Here is a 13,320-nt window from a genome sequence, read left to right on the forward strand (position 1 = left end):
GGAATTTTCAGAAGAGTAAGATCTCAATTGAATGTAGATATCAAATAAGAGGTTTGTAAGTGATAAATCACTAGTTTATCAAGGTTGGGGATGAGCTTTTCTCAGAAAGAACAGTTGATATTTGTTTCTAGGGGCCACAATTTTCATCATTCTGTATGTTCTCCTCCCAAAGTCCTTACAACACCATAAAGTTTTATATTGTCTCTAGGCCTTCTTGTCTTTGGATATCATCATCCTCTCTGATTCCTTATTATTCCCAAGGCTTACACAACTGGCATGTTAAAATTACTTGCAAAAAGGAATCAAAACTTTAAAATAAAGGCATAGGCGCAGCCTTCAGGTGCCTTGAGCTGGAGGCGTGCGTTTGGGGGGCCTGAGCGTGTGGGCGGAGGCGGTGTGCCTGGAGATGCCCCGCAGAGGTAGCTCTAGTGGCCGGAAGGAGATTGAAGAAGAGAGTAGCAACAACTCTCTGAACAGAGAAGCGACCACTTACTGAAAGGTAGGACGTGCGGAGAAGTGAATCTGAGGCGATATTCGGAAGGATAGACGGCGGGGGAGGGGGTCTCCGCCGCCTCTGGCAAGTGATAGAGCCCCGGAGCACAAACCGGAACTTTTAAGAAGTCGGCTCCGCTGAGGAACGTCGCTCCAGTGGCTAAGCGGGGGGTGAAACCCTCGCGGGACAGTGTGGTCTCAGGACCCTTGGGGTCACAGAAAGACCGGGGGTGCCTGAGTGCAGCAGAGCTCCCAGGTATCGGAGCGGGGAAGCCGGCTGCAGAGACGGAGCCGAGGTGCGGGCTCTCAGCTCGGGGTTGCCATAAACTGTGATCCGCAGCCCAGTTGGGCCACTGCTCCTCCAGCAGGGACCCAACAAGAGGCAGAGCTGGGGAGACCCCTTCCTCCCCCAGGAGGAGTGGCGTGGGAGCGCACCTCAGGGATCTGCTGGGTTTGGAGACTCCACACCGGGTTGGGTGCCAGAGATAGAAATGCTCGGTCACAGGCCAGGTGAGCACGGAGTGCAGCTGGAGACTGGGGAGACGGGAATGATTGACTGCTTTACTCTGGGGGCGCACTGAGGAGCGGGGCCCCGAGTTCTCAGCTCCTCCGGGTGGAGAGTGGGAGGCCACCATTTTCACCCTGGTCCTCCAAAGCTGTACTGAGAGCTTGCAGGGAACAAAAGCTCCTGAGATCAAACCCGAGCAGCTTGCTTAGCCCAGATGACAAGGGCGGGGCAATTCCGTCTCCAGCAAAGACGTTTGGGAACCACGGCAACAGGTCCCTCCCCCAGAAGATCAGCACAAACAGCCAGCAAGCCAAGACCAAGTTTACCGATCAAGGAGAACGGGAGAACTCCAGCGCTAGGGGAATACTGCACATAGAATTCATGGTTTTTTTTACCATGATTCATTAGTTTTTCAAAGTAATTTTTTTTTTGAATTTTTCTTTTTCCCTTTCTCAACCAACATCTTATCAATCCCTTTTTTAAAAAAACATTTTTTATTTTTCATCTTTAGAGTCATATTTTATCCCTTCATAGTAGTTACCCTTATTTTTGGCATATATATATAAGTTGTTCTCTCTTTAAAATTTTGAGATACAGTTTCTTCTAACAGATCAAAATATACCCTAAATCACTAGTGTATGGCTTTGTTCTAGTCTCCTGCCTGATCACATTCTCTCCCTTTTTTCTCTTTTTTTCCCTAAATCTTCTTCTTTCTTTTTTCAAACAACTTCTTATCAATTCCTTTTATAAAATCTTTTATAATTTTCATCTTTACACTCATCTTCCATCCCTACATTGTATCAACCCTTATTTTGTACATATATAAGTCTTCCTTTAAAATTTTAGGAGGCACTTTCTTCTAACAGACCAAAATACTCCCAAAAGCTAGTGTGTGGCACTGATCTATGCACTAACCTGATCATATTTGATCATATTCTGTTTTTTTTTGTTTTGTTCTGTTTTTGTTTGTTTTTATCTTTTTCTTTTCTTTTTCCTCTTTCTTTTTTCTTTCTTTCCCTTTCTTTTCCCCTGGTTTCAGGTCTTTCCTGATTTGTATAGAGTATATTTGCTGGGGAAGTTGTTAACCTGTTAGCATTTTGTTCTCTCATTCATCTGTTCTCCTCTGGACAAAATGACAAGACGAAAAAAATCACCTCAGCAAAAAGAACAAGAGGTAGTACCGTCTGACAGGGACCTACTCAATACGGACATTAGTACAATATCAGACCTAGAGTTCAGAATCATGACTTTAAAGATACTAGCTGGGCTTGAAAAAAGCGTGGAAGTTATTAGAGAAACCCTTTCTGGAGAAATAAAAGAACTAAAATATAACCAGGTAGAAATCAAAAAGGCTATTAATGAGGTGCAGTCCAAAATGGGGGCACTAACTGCTAGGATAAATGAGGCAGGAGAGAGAATCAGCGATATAGAAGACCGAATGGTGGAAAATAAAGAGGCTGAGAAAGAGAGAAACAACTACAGGATCACGAGGGCAGAATTCGAGGGATAAGCGATACGATAAGATGAAACAACATTAGAATAATTGGGATCCCAGAAGAAGAAGAAAGAGAGAGAGGGGCAGAAGGTATATTGGAGCAAATAATAGCAGAGAACTTCCCTAATGTGGGGAAGGAAACAGGCATCAAAATCCAGGAGGCACAGAGAACCCCTCTCAAAATCAATAAAAATAGGTCAACACCCTGACATCTAATAGTAGAACTTATGAGTCTCAGAGACAAAGAGAAAGTCCTGAAAGCAGCTCGGGAGAAGAGATATGTAAACTAGAATGGTAGAAACATTAGATTGGCAACAGACCTATCCACAGAGACCTGGCAGGCCAGAAAGGACTGGCATGATATCTTCAGAGCACTAAACGAGAAAAATATGCAGCCAAGAATACTATATCCAGCTAGGCTGTCATTGAAAATTGAAGGAGAGATAAAAAGTTTCCAGGACAAACAAAAACTAAAGGAATTTGCAAACACGAAACCAGCCCTACAAGAAATATTGAAAGGGGTCCTCTAAGCAAAGAGAGAGCCTAAAAGCAGCATAGATCAGAAAGGAACACAGACAATATACAGTCACAGTCACCTTACAGCCAATACAATGGCACTAAATTCCTATCTTTCCATAGTTACCCTGAATGTAAATGGGCTAAATGCCCCAATCAGAAGACACAGGCTATCAGACTGGATTAAAAAACAAGACCCATCCATATGCTGTCTGCAAGAGACTCATTTTAGACCCAAAGACACCCCCAGATTAGCATTACCATGCTAATGGACACCAAAAGAAAGCTGGGGTGGCAATGCTTATATCAGACAGATTTTAAAACAAAGACTGTAATAAGAGATGACGAAGGACACTGTATCCTGCTTAAAGGGTCTATCCAACAAGAAGATCTAACAATGTAAATATCTATGCCCCGAACATGGGAGCAGCCAATTATATAAGGCATTAATAACAAAAGCAAAGAAACACATTGACAACAATACAATAATAGTGGGGGACTTTAACACCCCCCTGACTGAAATGGACAGATCATCTAAGCAAAAGATCAACAAGGAAATAAAGACTTTAAATGACACACTGGACCAAATGGACTTCACAGACATATTCAGAACATTCCATCCCAAAGCAACAGAATACACATTCTTCTCTAGTGCCCATGGAACATTCTCCAGAATTGATCACATCCTAGGTCACAAATCAGTTCTCAGCCGGTACCAAAAGATGGGGATCATTCCCTGCATATTTTTTTAAAATTTTTTTATTGTTATGTTAATTCCCTGCATATTTTCAGACCACAGTGCTTTGAAACTAGAACTCAATCACAAGAGGAAAGTCGGAAAGAACTCAAATACATGGAGGCTAAAAAGCATCCTACTAAAGAATGAATGGATCAACCAGGAAATTAGAGAAGAATTTAAAAAATTCATGGAAACCAATGAAAATGAAAACACAACTGTTCAAAATCTTTGGAATACAATAAAGGCAGTCCTAAGAGGAAAGTATATAGCAATACAAGCCTTTCTCAAGAAACAAGAAAGGTCTCAAATACACAACCTAACCCTACACCTAAAGGAGCTGGAGAAAAAAAACAGCAAATAAAGCCTAAACCCAGCAGGAGAAGAGAAATAATAAAGATCAGAGCAGAAATCAATGAAATAGAAAGCAAAAGAACAGTAGAACAGATCAACGAAACTAGGAGCTGGTTCTTTGAAACAATTAACAAGATGGATAAACCCCTGGCCAGACTGATCAAAAAGAAAAGAGAAATGACCCAAATCAACAAAATCATGAATGAAAGAGGAGAGATCACAACCAACAGCAAAGAAATACAAACAATTCTAAGAACATATTATGAGCAACTCTATGCCAGCAAATTAGATAACTGGAAGAAATGTCTGCATTTCTAGACATGTATCAACTACCAAAATTGAACCAGGAAGAAATAGAAAACCTGAACAGACCTATAACCACTAAGGAAATTGAAGCAGTCATCAAAAATCTCCCCACAAACAAAACCCCAGGGCCAGATGGCTTCCCTGGGGAATTCTACCAAACATTTAAAGAAGAATTAATACCTATTCTCCTGAAACTGTTCCAAAAAATAGAAATGGAAGGAAAACTTCCAAACTCGTTTTATGAGGCCAGCATTACCTTGATCTCAAAACCAGAAAAAGACCCCATCAAAAAGGAGAATTACAGACCAATATCCTTGATGAACATGGATGCAAAAATTCTCACCAAAATACTAGGCAATAGGATCCAACAGTACATTAAAAGGATTATTCACCACGACCAAGTGGGCTTTATCCCTGGGCTGCAAGGTTGGTTCAACCTCCGCAAATCAATCAACGTGATACAATACATTAACAAAAGAAAGAACAAGAATCATATGATCCTCTCAATAGATGCAGAAAAAGCATTTGACAAAGTACAGCATCCTTTCTTGATCAAAACTCTTCAGAGTATAGGGATAGAGGTTCCTATAGACCTACCTCAATATCAAAAAAGCAATCTATGAAAAACCTATAGCAAATATCATTCTCAATGGGGAAAAGCTGACAGCTTTTCCCCTAAGGTCAGGAACGCGGCAGGGATGTCCACTATCACCACTGCTATTCAACATAGTATTAGAAGTTCTAGCCACAGCAATCAGACAAAAAGAAATCAAAGGCATCCAAATTGGCACGAGGAAGTCAAACTCTCACTCTTTGCAGATGATATGATACTTTATGTGGAAAACCCAAAAGACTCCACCCCAAAACTGCTAGAACTCATACAGGAATTCAGTAAAGTGGCAGCATATAAAATCAATGCACAGAAATCAGTGGCATTCCTATACAGCAACAACAAGACAGAAGAGAGACAAATCAAGGAGTCGATCCCATTTACAATTGCACCCAAAACCGTAAGATACCTAGGAATAAATCTTACCAAAGAGGCAAAGGATCTGTACTTCAGAAAACTATAGAATACTCATGAAAGAAATTGAGGGAGACACAAGGAAATGGAAAAATGTTCCAAGCTCATGGATTGGAAGAAAAAATATTGTGAAAATGTCAATGCTACCTAGAGCAATCTACACATTTAATGCAATCCCTATCAAAATACCATCCACTTTTTTCAAAGAAATGGAACAAAGAATCCTAAAATTTGTATGGAACCAGAAAAGACTCCAAATAGGCAGTGGAATGTTGAAAAAGAAAAGCAAAGCTGGCTGCATCATAATTCTGGACTTCAAGCTCTATTACAAAGCTGTCATCATCAAGGCAGTATGGTACTGGCACAAAAACAGACACATAGATCAATGCAACAGAATCGAGAGCCCAGAAATGGACCCTCAACTCTATGATCAACTCATCTTCGACAAAGCAGGGAAGAATGTCCAATGGAAAAAAGACAGTCTCTTCAACAAATGGTATTGGGAAAATTGGACCGCCACATGCAGAAGAATGAAACTGGACCATTTCCTTACACCACACACAAAAATAGACTCCAAATGGTTGAAAGACCTAAACGTGAGACAGGAGTCCATCAAAATCCTAAAGGAGAACACCGGCACCAACCTCTTCGACCTCAGCCGCAGCAACTTCTTCCTAGAAATATCGCCAAAGGCAAGGGAAGCAAGGGCAAAAATGAACTCTTGGGACTTCATCAAGTCCCTGTTTCTTTTGCATAGCAAAAGAAGCAGTCCACAAAACCAAAAGACAACCGACAGAATGGGAGCAAATATTTGCAAATGACATATCAGATAAAGGGCTAGCATCCAAAATGTATAAAGAACTTATCAAACTCAACACGCAAAGAACAAATGATCCAATCAAGAAATAGGCAGAAGACATGAACAGACATTTTTCCAAAGAAGACATCCAAATGGCCAACAGACACATGAAAAAGTGCTCAACATCGCTCAGCATCAGGGAAATCCAAAACAAAACCTCAATGAGATACCACCTCACACCAGTCAGAATGGCTAAAATTAACAAGTCAGGAAATGACAGATGTTGGCGGGGTTGCGGAGAAAGGGGAACCCTCCTACACTGTTGGTGGGAATGCAAGCTGGTGCAACCCCTCTGGAAAACAGTATGGAGGTTCCTCAAAAAGTTGAAAATAGACCTATCCTACGATCCAGCAATTGCACTACTGGGTATTTACCCCAAAGATACAAATGTAGGGATCCGAAGGGGTACGTGCACCCTGATGTTTATAGCAGCAATATCCACAATAGCCAAACTGTGGAAAGAGCCCAGATGTCCATCAACAGATGAATGGATAAAGAAGCTGTGGTATATATACACAATGGAATATTATGCAGCCATCAAAATGAATGAGGTCTTGCCATTTGCAACGACGTGGATGGAACTGGAGGGTGTTATGCTGAGTGAAATAAGTCAATCAGAGAAAGACATGTATCATATGACCTCACTGATATGAGGAATTCTTAATCTCAGGAAATAAACTGAGGGTTGCTGGAGTGGTGGAGGGTGGGAGGGATGGGGTGGCTGGGTGATAGACATTGGGTAGGGTATGTGCTATGGTGAATGCTGTGAATTGTGCAAGACTGTTGAATCACAGATCTGTACTTCTGAAACAAATAATGCAACATATGTTAAGAAAAAAGAAAAAGAAGAAGATAGCAGGAGGGGAAGAATGAAGGGGAGTAAGTCAGAGGGGGAGACGAACCATGAGAGATGACGGACTTTGAAAAACAAACTGAGGGTTCTAGAGGGGAGGGGGATGGGGGGATGGGTTAGCCTGGTGATGGGTATTAAAGAGGGCACATTCTGCGTGGAGCACTGGGTGTTATGCACAATGAATCATGGAACACTACATCAAAAAGTAATGATGTAATGTATGGTGATTAACATAACAATACAAAATTAAAAAAAAAATAAAGGCATAGTGTTTTCCCTGTGGAATCCTGGGAACCACAAGGTTTGAGGATGGGAAAGAAATGACTATTAATCCTTATAACCCCCACACTCCTACCCAAATACTCCAGGTGGATGGTGGCTTACTAGGACTTGAAATCACAGAGCAAGGGCACAATGAATGTGAGGATTCTCACGTGCAGACAGGATTGCCAGTCTCTGAAATGGCTGTCTTGTAGAGAAGGGTAGTACTTTTCTCTCCAGCATAGAGATTCTCAGAGTTTGGTTGTATTTACCAGTAAAACGAAGTAAAAAATATATGGGGAACAAACGTGAAATTGCTAAATTTTTGTTTTGTGAAATATGATCATCAAGACTTTGTCCAAAAAATTACCATCTACTACCATCATAATTCAATAAAAAATGAACATTATAAAACTAAAGAACAAGAAGATAGTATTATTAATAAATAATTGAATACTCTTTTGGATTTGATTTCACTTCAGCAGAGCTCATTTCCTTTATTTCTCTTATCTAAGTGCCTATTGAAACCATTATCCACCTCCTTTCACAGGTGTATAGGAAGGAAATTAATTAAAAAGCCCTGTTAATTTTCTGTTTAGAGACTCAATATCTCCCTATTCTCAGTAACAGTGGTTCTCAAACTTTAGCCTAATCACCTGTAGTGCTTGTTAAAAAACATCAATTACTGGGTCCATCCTCAGATGGTCAGTAGGTCTGAGGTGGGCCCAAGAGTGTGCATTTGTGATAAGGGGCCAAGTGATGCAGTTGCTGCTGATTGAAGGACCACACTACCTTCCAGGAAAAAGCCCAAACTCCTTATCAGGCCACAGAGGGTAAAAGTTAATCTACTCTAATAGACCTCAAAATAGAGTGGCTTAGGGACACCTGGGTGGCTCATTTGGGCTAAACGTCTGCCTTCAGCTCAGGTCATGATCCCACGTCCTCGGATCGAGTCCCACAGCGAGCTCCCTGCTCAGTGGGGAGTCTGCTTCTCCCTCTGCTTGATCCTCCCCTTGCTTGTGCACTCTTTCTCTCTCTCTGACAAATAAATAAATAAAATCTTAAAAAAATGTTTTATGGTGATTAACATAATAAAAAAAGAATGACGGAAAAAACCCCCTAAAATAGAATGGATTAAATAATATTAAATAATATAGAAACTTTTTCTCCTATAGTAGTGTGGAGGCATTGCTGTGTTTGTTTAGGGTTTTTGACAAAGTTAGGTACCCTCCACATTCACATTCCAGCCAATGGGAAGGGGAGGGAGAAGGGTGAGAGCAAAGTCTTCATATCTGAGAAGATAACTCAGGAGTTGCCCACATTGCTTCCCTGGCATTGTGTTGGTGGAGGCCAGGCACAGAAATGTGATATGCAGCATGGGACCCTGTGCCCAGTTAAAACTAGAAGCCAAATGTGGAATGGGTATTGGTGGGTAGTTGGTCTCCCCCACAAAGGCCTTGCTGGCAGGATCGGGTGCCTGAAAGGGAGTGTTGTTTCCCATGAAATTGGCAATTCTGGGAAGAAAGAAATCAGGGTGGATCCAGTGCAATCCTACATTAAAATAAGTTTCCTTCTGAAATATTTGCTTAATATGTTGTACTTATCTCTATTACTGTACTTAATCACATTTCATAATTATGTGTTTACTTATTTGTGGCCCCTGATTAATCTTTTTAAAAAAATATTTATTTATTTGAGAGAGACAGAGATAGCAAGAGAGAGCACAAGTGGGAAGGAGGGGGAGAAGCAGACTCCCCGCTGAGCAAGGAGCCTGATTCAGGGCTGAATCCCAAGACCCTGGGATCATGACTTGAGCTAAAGGCAGACACTTCACCGACTGAGCCACCCAGGTGCACCAACCCCTGATTAGTCTTGAAGTTTTCTAAGTGTATGAATTGAAGTTTCTTTTTTTATGTATCTGTATCTTTATCTTATAATTTCTGTCTTCTTTCTACCTATTTACAAAGCCAGTGCCTAGTACAATTCTTGGTACATGATAAACACCGATTAAATGCTCTTTGCATAAATGAATCCATTCATCTTCTGTTGGTAAAGGTCAATGTTATTTTTTTAGCTGTTTTCCATGTAACTCATGACTTTGCTGACCTTTTTTCTACACACAGTGTTCTCTTTACTGCGCTCTTTACATCTTTGTTTCTTAAAGTATAGATTAGAGGGTTAAGGGTGGGTGTGATGATGGTGTAAAAGAGAGAAAGGAACTTCCCCTCATCTTGGGATGTGCTATTCTGTGGCCTCATGTACATGTAAATGATTGTTCCATAAAACAGAGTTACTACTGTGAGGTGGGAACCACATGTATTAAGGACCTTACTCCACCTTGCCTTTGACTTGATCCTCATGACAGCTTGAGTGATAACTCCATATGAGATGAGAATTAGTGATATAGGTGCTAGAAGAAATATCACTCCAAGAGCAAAGACAGTGATCTCAATTACTTTTGAGTAGACACAAGCCATCTTGACCAATGCTGGCATCTCACAGAAAAAATTATCCACTTCCCGGTGCCCACATCTGGGTAACTTCAAAGTCAAGGAGCAAACAGTTAAGGCGCTGCCAAGGCCACCTAACCAGGCGGTGAGCACCATCTTCTGGCAAAGCTGAGGGTGCATTATTACTGTGTAGTGAAGAGGTTGACAGACAGCGGCGTAGCGGTCATAGGCCATCACAGCCAGGAGAAGACATTCTGTGGCTCCAAGGTCAAGGGCAAAGAAGAATTGGAGCACACACCCTGCATAGGTAATAGACTTTGTCAGACCCCATAGATTTACCAGCATCTGGGGGATAATGCTATTTGCATAGCAGAGATCCAAAAAAGACAAATTGGATAAGAAGAAATACATGGGAGTATGGAGCTGGGTGTCTAGGTAAGATACAAGAATGATGGTTGTGTTTCCTACCAGAGTCACAACATAGAAGATGAAGACAACCCCAGAGATGACGCGTTCTAATTGGGGCCGATCAGAAAACCCCAGCAGGATGAAATCTGTTGTGAAACTTCCATTGTTCGTGTCCATGGCTCCTTAGGAAGGTCTAGGAGACAAATCAGAGTAATAATAAGTAGTGTCTACCCCAGGTAAAAATAAAAATCTCTGTAGTTTGCCATGAGTGTCCCAAATTCAGTTGTTTGTGTGCTCGCTCCCATTTAGAACACCTCTATTAATATTTCCCTGTGTTAAATGCTCAATATTTCCTTCTTTGTGTTTACTCATAACCAGAGTGATCTAACAATAATATGGTAAACCCAATCACACTGAATTGTAAATCATTGAAAGAACTTAATAAGTCATGACACCTATAGTTCCATGTACTTGAACAGCTAATAAATCCATGTAGTTAATGATATAATTTAGGAGTGGGATATATTTTGAGGAGTTGTCCTTCTTAAATGTATGACATAAGCATCACTCTATCGTGACAATTTTTTCCCTTATCAAAGGAGTGGAGTTTGGGGTAAAAAGTTAAATGATCCATTTTCTTGAGATAAACTTCACCATTTGGTAGTAGGATCACTTTTCATATTCACTTCCAAATGTGTGCTTTCCAGCCATTGTAATCTCCATCACCATCAACCTCCTCCTCATGTTTCCCCTCCTATTCATCTTTGCAGACATGGCTGTTCCTGTATCAATTTTAGTGTTCTTCACTATACTTCCCTTTTTTGTTGCATGTGTTTTGGGTACTAGGAAATATCATCTTTCCTATTGACCTTCATTGCCATATACAGAGGCCCTGTGTTTCTTGGAATACCTGCCATAACGGCTATTACACTATTTAAATAGCCTACTGTCTTGTCACAGGGTAAAAATTGAACTTTTAATTCCAGAAACGTTTGGCTATCACATACCCACAGCAACCACCTGTGTTAGCTCCTACTCACCTGGCCATTCAGCCAAAGTAGCAAGGTAGGTTACTCAAACAAAAAGCAGCTATTTAAATGATTAGTGTGTTGTTTTTCTATGCAGAAATTAACAATCATAGGATTCAATTCTCTGGTTGCTTTGGAACCTTATTGATAAAATCTCATTTCACTTCTGAAAGATTACTGAAAAGAGATAAAACATATATTTCACTATTTCTGAATACTTTATCATTAAATAGGTGGAATATTTTATTACTGTATTAAAATTAATTTTTTAAGTTTCTATTCTTTTGGTTTGTAATTTTTTTCATATTAGTCCTGACCATGAACTTCAGAATTATGGTTCTTTATATTCATAGTGGGTTTGGAGCCAAGAAATAATAAATGTATTTGCTGCAGTTATAGTAAATAAGGTAAATTATCTATAGTATATCATTGTTACAAGCAGTTAAAACATGAAAATGTGACAATCATGAAGAAGGAACTGTTATTACCAAGTAGTATGAGATAGGGATGTATTATTTTTCGAAATGGAAATTGAATTTAATTAATGAATATGAAGTTTTTATGTGGTTGGATGTCAGCTAAATTGAGCATAGTGTAGATTCTGGACTCAGAGCTTGGTGTGAAATCCCAGCTTCACTACTTGGAGGTAATGTGTCCCTGGGCAGTTTTGTAAATGGTTTGTACACCATGTTCTCTATATGTTCAATGATGATAATAATATCCTGAAAGGGAGTTTGTGAAGATTAGTATTTGTGATAACACTAGGAACTATGCTTGGTTCATATTTAATTCTCAAAATTAAAAATTGTATTCACCAACCCATGAATTATTATTCTATTCACTCCTCACTCTCTTCATTTTTCACACTGGTGATTTTACCATGATGGTCTAGAACTAAACTGGAATGGTTAAAATTTTACGCTGGCATAACTTTTCAAAAGTGTAGACACTCATGTATGGAAAAGTGCCCACACACGATGTACATACTGAACTGATAAACCCAGAGGCAGGAGAGGACAGAGGACTTGGATCTCAACATGCCTTGATTACAAAATGCACTGGGTGTTCTTTAAAAATGTAGGATTGGGATAGTGTTGGGAATTAAAAGGCCATAGAATTTTAGAGTTGAAATAGACTCAGAAAGCATGATCCAGACTTCTGCCTTAGGATGGAGGTCTTCCACAGAATGTTCACACAACTCCTGTTTTCAGAGCTTCATACTCTTCTTTAATATTTGCCTCTTACTCTTTATGGGAGTCAGACATTCCTCTTTAGCAGAGCACTGGCTTTTTTTCTTTATTCTGGAAATAACATGGAATAAGACAATTCACCATGGCTTCATTATAAAAAACAGTTTTGTTACACAGTAAAAGAGATGCTCAATGAGTTAAGGTGAATATTCTTGTAACTGACACTCAGGTCAAGAAACAGAACCCTACCAAGCATTGCAGGAGCTTCTATTCATGACTTGTCTGATCATTACCCACCCTGTTGTCCAAAGTATCCACTATCCTGATGTTTATAGTAATCTCCTTGTATTTTAAACTTTATTACTCAAATGTGCATCTCTAGACAACATTGTTTAGTTTGACTCCTTAAACATTTTTTTATATATCTTTTGAGTTTCCTTTAATAGTAGAAGCTATTATCAAATATACTCTTAGCTTAACATAAAGTTCCAAGATTAAGGGCTTGATGATTGTCAGCTCTTCCTAACACTGTGATGTTTAAGTACCATGCTTTTCTGGTTGCTATCCTTGGACTCACCATGGCTTATCAAATGCCTTGATTATGAGTTGAGAGTGTGCTATACCACACACAAGAAGGCTGTGAGCATCCATGATGCACATGCAGTTTCTAAAATATATGTAAATATATATAAAATATATGTTAGCTAGGTTTAGCAGGTGAAATACATTACCAGCTCAGTTTAAGTTTTGGGTACCATAAGAACCCAGTATCCTATTGGAAGTGTGAAGCCTGAAATTACACTTTATGTAATTTTATGTTGTGAATCCAAATATAGGACT

At 39.9% G+C, this 13,320-nt stretch overlaps 1 protein-coding gene across 1 annotated transcript; it reads right to left on the bottom strand.

Annotated features, from left to right (window-relative positions):
- Positions 1-9,494: 9,494 nt before the first annotated feature.
- Positions 9,495-10,439, bottom strand: LOC113927492 (olfactory receptor 2W1-like). The gene has a single exon (XM_027603359.2). The coding sequence runs from the start codon at positions 10,437-10,439 to the stop codon at positions 9,495-9,497; it is 945 nt and encodes a 314-aa protein (XP_027459160.2).
- Between the last annotated feature and the right edge of the window lie 2,881 nt (positions 10,440-13,320).

The sequence above is a fragment of the Zalophus californianus genome, chromosome 7 (assembly GCF_009762305.2).
Source record: "Zalophus californianus isolate mZalCal1 chromosome 7, mZalCal1.pri.v2, whole genome shotgun sequence".
Lineage (NCBI taxonomy): Eukaryota > Metazoa > Chordata > Mammalia > Carnivora > Otariidae > Zalophus > Zalophus californianus.